Consider the following 7,583-nt stretch of genomic DNA (forward strand, 5'->3'; position numbering starts at 1 on the left):
TAATTGTACTGTTCTAGTTTAAAACATCAGGCTAGCACAGCAGAAAACAGCTGAATGCTCCTAACAGAGAGGGAAACAGAGAGTATGTGTGTATGCATGCATGTATGTATGTATGTGTGTGTGTATTGTAATGAATCTGTGTTCTTAAAATAAGTAACAGAAAAGAGTGAAAGACAACAAGCTTTATAAAATTTAATAAATATAATTTATTTCCCTATAATACAAAAAGTGAAACTGAGAAAAATAGAACTTACGGTATTGAGAATTAAATTCCAAAATAATCAAAGAATTACAGACATAGGTCCTAATAAATTAAATTTGTGAATAAAACTCAGTACAATGACATGTCTTTTATAGCCTATAGAGTGTTGATGTGTCAACAGTATTTTGTTGAATCACAGTAATATAATTCCAGGTTTGAATTCAGTATAAATTTAAGTGAATGTCTTTATCCAAGAATTTTATCAAACCACTTTTGAATTTCCAGAGAAAATAATCACTTGAGAATAATGATCAGAAAATAAAGATTCCAGCCTGAAATTAAAAAAATACTGGCCACAACATAGAATACAACTTGATTGTGCTAAGACTCGAAGCACGAATGACCAAGTGCTCACACAATTACAAAAATATATAGGTCTCTACTTGACCTCCAGTCACAATTAGCATTTTCTAAATAAAAACATGACCTGATGGAAAATAACATTCTAGATCCTGATGTTTATGAAATCAAAATCATGACCTGGATTACACTCAGAAATTCCAAAACTTAGACCCAGAAAAACATATTTACTAATTCTATTAATAATGATCCTGATATTGAGCCCATACACAGAGAGAATAATTTAGCTATGTACTAGTTGTTTACATAACATGAAATAAAAAAAAATCAATAAGGTCAAACAGAAATGAGCTCAATTTTGGACAAGGTCAGGTCTAGCATGCAATGTTCCATTACAATAGCAATTAATAAAATGAATTTTTTTATAAACTAACAAACAATTAAATATACATAAATGTATGTATGTATGCATGCATGCATGTATTAATGTATAGGGTTGAACAGCACATGAGGACAACCCTATCTGTATAATGCTAATTGGGTATTTTGCATACATAACAAAGCTAATGGAAGAAAGGTAAAATCCTTAAAATACAAAGATTTTAAAAACATGTAAACCATACCTTTTTAAAAAGTCCAGGGCCTCTGATTGGAATACCATTGCTTCCCTGAGCAAAAAGGTTGCAGCCATTTTGTTCTTGTATGATATTTGAGGTAGCAGATCAGACCTATTATACATTCCAAAGCTTGCAGAGAGAGATAATAGTGTTACACCAATAATGGCAAAGATAAATTTATTTTCTCACACACATTATATTGAACTTTATGAATAATAGTTTTAACACAAAGGAATGGTCAGAATGAAGCTCAGTAATTTCATTTCCGAAAGGTAAAACTTAAAATTTAAAATGCAGTTTTGTTTTAAAATAGTTTTTTATTGTATGTAGCAGCTTACATATTCCAAAGTCATGTTTAGCAAAATCTCTGGAATGTTGGGTTTTTTCTCCATCCATCCATTTTTCAATCTATCCAATATACAGTCAAGTAATTTTTCATACATTCCACAAGATTGCTGAATTGCAAATAAACTGCCATTTATTTTCCATTATGGCCTAGAGAACAAAAAGTTACCAATGTCATTTACATCATTGAAATCTCTAGAGCACCAGCTTTTTCTCTGTCTCTGTTTATTCTCTCCATCCATGGATTCATAGAAGAATTACCAGGCAGGTCCTGAATGATTTACAGACATTCCACAAGATTGATGAATCTCAATTATATCCAGTACCAAATATGTTTTTCCATGTCAGTGTGCAGAGGATGAAGCTGCATTCACTGCAGAGGGAAGTGAAATGACATGCAACTTATTACAATTTTAGAACTCATTGTCATGCATCGTCATGCATAATTGTCATTGTGATTACATGAGCAGCAAAGTTGGAATGGTTCATTGTCTTTCAGGGGAGGTAAAGAATAATAAGTGACTAAAAATGTCAGTGTACATCTAAATTGGCCAAAATATGATTACATGTTTTTCTTCATAAATATGATTTTGATTTAATTAAGACTATCAGTACCTTTCTAGCTGTTTGAAGAAATAATTGTGCAGTTTTACAAATCTACTGTGATCTTAGACATGACCCCTTTTGGAACTCTTCCAGTATTACTATACATTTGAAAATTGGTAGAATTATTTCCTTGTACAAGTAGATACATCTATTACATTTTTGGCATCCTTTTCATAATGCTGTATCAGTAATGATGGGAAGTCAGAAATAATGTTAACCAAATATTTCTAACAGTTTGTTCTTTATTTTCAGATGTTGTCTATGACAAGACCATTGTTCCTGCTCTAGTGTCTGTGTTGAGAAATTTACTAATGTTAGGTTCCAAGAAAAAAACTAATTCTATATGTGCATACATGGCATCAACTATCCGAAACGAGGACACAAGGGATCTTTTTCTGGCCACATTGTGTTAGTATCATTTTCTTGCTGCCATGCCTTTGGTACCAAATTAATGTCAATATTACTAAAAGATAATATGAGCTACTGTGGATTTTGATTGCATTGTCTGATTGACATATTTGTCACTTATGAATGGTGACCAACAATGTTCTTCGCTGCTACCAGGTATGTGTCACTAGCAAGTGCAATCTTCCTATAACATATTTATAACATCACTGCCAAAGCTGTTTAAAACTATTATCTTGTAAGTGTGTTTGCAAGCTTGCTTTATTTGTCTATAAGTGTCCAAAACCTTATTCTGTTTATGCAGGTTTGCATGTGAGAGAGAGCTTTTAAGACACGCAGTGTCTGTAACATATTTAAAACTTGAATGTTTCTCAAGATAACAATCAATTCTCTTGTTTACACTCATGAAGTATACATCAGCCTAATCATGTAGGTGCCATTACTTAAATAAAATATTATTTGTCCTGCTTTGTTGGGTAATTAGTTGTCATCATCTAAAGTTACATGAAATTATCAGTCGCTGTTGGCTATTACAATGGTAGGATGGAATATTCAGTCAAGAAAAGTTTATCTTTGGTCTAATCGTTACAGTAAAAGTGCTGCCAGATACACAGTGCTTTCATTTAGTCTGGTTTGCACTGGGTCTTACTTCTTGGATGACATCTTTGTGTGAAAATATCAGTGTACTATAACATTGATTTTTGTCTTATTATTTGCTAGTGCACCAGTGTAGGAATGTTTACATGGATATTGCAAATGATGTTTTATGATGAGTTTTCTGGTATAATCTATATTTGTTATGATTTTGAATAATTAATTCCTAATTTTGAATAATTAATTCCTAATTTTGAATAATTAATTCCTAATTTTGAATAATTAATTCCTAATTTTGATGTCTTACATGGCCATATCTTCAAGCTGCCTGACTGGCACACCATACTTGTGAAAAATATGTTGTTTCTACTCTGATCAGAAACAAATACTGGACATATGGTTTATCCATAAATTAAGGTAGCATCAACACAATATAATTTTCTTGCAGTATATCTCGAATGAGCTAGGGTGCCAGGCTTGTAAATATTTTGAACAGTGGTTGTTGAGTTCATCATCAAAAGTTTTTTTTTAAAAACAGAAATTTGTCTAACTCTTGTTATTAAAGTTGGGTGATGGACTTGGCATAAGTGTGTGCATATCATGGAAGAATTAGGAGTATTCTACACCATTAATATGATTTTATTAAATGGTTACATATTGCATTTCCTTTCTAGCATCAGCAGACCTTACATATGAACTGTTGGAAACTTCTACAGAAGAAATATTCCATTATGACAGAAGTGTACCAATTGAGATTCTGAAAATCACCACGACAACACCATCTGGAGCCAGAGATAACTGATCAACAAATTATCTGAGTCCTTATTTGTTAAGAAGAGGACAGATAAAGACATTAATTCTAATTCTAGTCATATAACATGAAAAATGATATTTTTATTTTCATATTTGGAAAGGCAGCATTACAGTGGGTTGCATGGGTCTGTCACTTTAATTTCATTGGTTTCTCTATTATGACCAGTAGGATTTTTTTGTATGCATGTAGTTTTAATGCCAATATCAGCACATTATTGGCTATATCATGCTGAGGAAATGAGAGTGAAGTGCTTTTCCCAGGTTACACTGAGGCAGCCAATCCGACTGGTCCAATAGAAATTAATAGGATCTTTTTTTATACGGAATTTCAAACATTTAACCTATTATTTCATGTTACAATGTATATGACATCATTGGGACAAAAGCAAAATATCCCAAGCATTTTACTGCAAGAATTTTTTGATATATAGTGTTATGTGATATAAAGAATATTACATTTGTGCTTATTCTGTATAAATTTCAAGACAAAAATTAAAGTAAAATTCACTATAAATGAGATGAAGGTAGCTAAGAAAGCAGTCTGCCTGCAGTGATATCTTAAATGTATCAATTATGTGTAATATAACTTTTGTATGTGTCAGTTTTTAAGGTACTGTCTTGATTGATAGTCCAGCTGCAATAAAAAAAACCTGATCTGCATCACAGGTCATTGTCTGCATTGTTTGTTTTACAGATTACTCTTAACAAATTTAATAGATCCAGATCTGCTAGTGCATCATAAAGCAGGGTTCATACAGCCTTTGAAGGTCTTTGACAGTTTGGGAAAAATGAGGTAGCATTTTCAAGGCCTTGAAAATTTGGGAAAATCAAGCAGATTATCCTGAAGTCTTTAAAAGTCCTTAAAAATTGAAATAAACCCAAGCATTTTAATTTCTTTCCATAATCACAAATAAAATTGTCCAAAGTTGTTAGATTCGAATGTAGTCTAGTTTTCCTGGTTTCCTTCTTTTGATGACCCATTCAGTTTCATTTCATCATTAAACAATATTGTATTATTTTGCATTCGTCATTTTCTCATATAACATAACTTGTATACAAAATGTTAGCAAAAATAGGTCTTGGAAATCTACCTTTTTGGTCTTTGAAAATTTGGGAAAAGTCTTTGAATTTATCATTCAGAATTCTGTATGAACCCTGTAAAGTGGCAGATTTGGATCTGTGCAGTTTGCAGCTGGCCTCATCTAGTAAGCAAATATATACAGTCTGTGGGCATCCTTATTATTGTTTTTTTTTTTTTTTTATAACTTGGACCAAGTTTCATCAAGAAATATTTGAATATCTTCTCAAATACAGAATTTTCATTACTATGCTTATATTAATGGCCCCTTTTCATAGTCCTTTTAAAAGTTGTCTCCCTGCTAAGAGTATGTTTACATTCATTGAATGCATTAAACTTGAAATGATGATCCAGTTGGTTCATAAAGTCAGTTTTTTTCGTCTTAATAAATATGTTTGCTGACAGACTTGTGTTCTAGATAACAAGCTACATTTTACTCTACTTTTCTTGGCACAATATACTGTGAATTAATTACATTTTTTGGTACCAATTTTCATGGTTTTGTGAAAAATGCAATTTTTATCAGTACTTTACTTTAAGGGTAAGAGGATTTCAATAATCATCATTTTGACATGATAGAGTGGTCATGGATCACATGAACATATGTTTGAAGCAGGATAATGAGTCATCATGCACATGATGAATCCACTCTCTTTTTCTTAGAAGTATACTTTAGTTATAGGATACTCAGCATTCCATTCACCCTATTAATAATCTTCTAATGCTCATGTGATCAGGGAATTTAGTTTTAAGAAAAAGCAAATTTTCTTCTAAATTATACTCCAAGAATACTTACCTGATCACACTGTTTGAATGAACTTTCCAGCTGCCCTGCTATGTGAGCATGCTCTTAGGTAGTTTGCTGAGCTACCTTTCAGTGGCAATGAGGGGTAATTTTTGACTTCTATTAATGCTGGGGGGAGATGTATCAGTTTTATATCCCTAAATGTTAATGTGATTGGGTAAGTATTCTCTGAGAAACACAATTTAGTATTAAATTTTCTTCCTCCTGAATAGTATGGCCATATTGATATTTAGAGATTCCGTTCTTGCAATATATTGTTATATCTATATTAAAATCAGTTCTGATCTAACCGACATAAAATGACTGCCTTGATGGCCATCCTGAAAATCGTTACATGGCTACTTATCCTTAAGTAAATGGTCATATTGACATGGTGTTTTATTAAAACAATAGAACAATGTTGAGCTGGTTCTAAATGAAAATTGTGCACATCTGACCTCCAATATGGCACCATAGTGGCCATTAATAAAATCTTGTATTTTACGTGAATGGTAGTATTTACATGTGGTTTTCACTGAAACACTTGAACAATAATCGGTTCTGAATGTATATGATACATATCTGACAACAATCATGTCTGCAGTTTAGTGAAGAAGTTTTGAAAACCAGATCTAATTGAACTTGGGGTCAAGTTAAATGTCATTGCTTGCATTTTTGTACTTCATTGAGCTGATGAAGAGTGAGTTGTACAAGTGAAAATTGACCAGACTTTGTATTAATTGTATTCTAATGAACAATTTACTAGCCTGCTCTATAACATTGATTCCGAGGTCAATATTCTTGATGTGGTGGGGGATAACTGTACAGGCTTGTGATCATGAATAACATAAACATGAAGGAATGGGTTTTTATCAACCCATTTTGTGGACATACCTGAGGAATACCTGAAATTATTGCACAGAAATATCTAGATTTAACTTAACTTAGCATGTGGGTATCTCTTGACATTGAAATAAGTGATTTTCTATCCATATCAGGTTTAGGGTCAATGGCCATTACAAAGGATGTTTGTTCTGTAGTTTTTTGTGAATGTGTCAACTCGTGTTAAGGAAACAGTTTTGTTACCAAATTTGGTATGTTGGAGTTTCTCAAGAATATCAGGGATGGTTTCAGTACTCAGCAGTTCAAAAAATAACAGAACAGAAAAATCAGACTTTCTTTGAAGCCAGTAGATTGTCGGCTCCTTGGAGGAACTCTTGCTTGTGCAGTGAAATAATAACTAGCTTTTTGATTACTTGTAGTGTATTTTTATTCTTTTTTTAAAATACATCTTTTGCATTTAATTCAGCTTAATTAAGGCCCTAGCAGGAGAACTGTGTTTAGGATATAAGTCCATTTAGCAACACTGCTTGCAGAGTACATATTTATCAGGGATTCTGCATTTCTAATGAAGTTCATAAGCTCATAATGACATAAGGAGATTGATCATCAGGAATCAGCTGTCTTATTTGGTGAAGCTGTATGCACCATGTGCTGGTTCTTTCCCCATTTCCACCGCAAAACTTGCCAGGAATCATCAGTTGTAAACCATATTTGACATATCTTGGATGAATTAAATTGTCAGTGTTCCAAGTCCTCATTTGTGTGGAGTTATGACCATTGATTGTCCTTTCATGCTAACCAGGAATTACTAACTTTGAAACTAACTTTTTATATGTTGACATACCATTGGATGAACCTGATCATTATATTACCTCTTCATTTATTAGTATAATAATTTTCTACAAAATATTTTCACCCAAAGTTAGGATTTCTGTC

General features: G+C 32.4%; 1 protein-coding gene across 1 annotated transcript in view; it reads left to right on the top strand.

The window, feature by feature from the left end:
• The window catches only part of LOC149803488 (protein-lysine N-methyltransferase EEF2KMT-like), a 31,466-nt gene extending 26,042 nt beyond the window's left edge, over window positions 1-5,424 (top strand). The window contains exons 7-8 of the mRNA XM_089953211.1: window positions 2,383-2,538; window positions 3,804-5,424. Coding sequence (XP_089809337.1) covers window positions 2,383-2,538; window positions 3,804-3,931 — 284 coding nt within the window. The 3' untranslated portion in view covers window positions 3,932-5,424. The remainder of the gene's footprint in view (window positions 1-2,382; window positions 2,539-3,803) is intronic.
• The last annotated feature ends 2,159 nt before the right edge of the window (window positions 5,425-7,583 follow it).

This window comes from Sinohyriopsis cumingii, chromosome 3, assembly GCF_028554795.1.
Source record: "Sinohyriopsis cumingii isolate HCF-2022 chromosome 3, ASM2855479v2, whole genome shotgun sequence".
NCBI classification, from domain to species: domain Eukaryota; kingdom Metazoa; phylum Mollusca; class Bivalvia; order Unionida; family Unionidae; genus Sinohyriopsis; species Sinohyriopsis cumingii.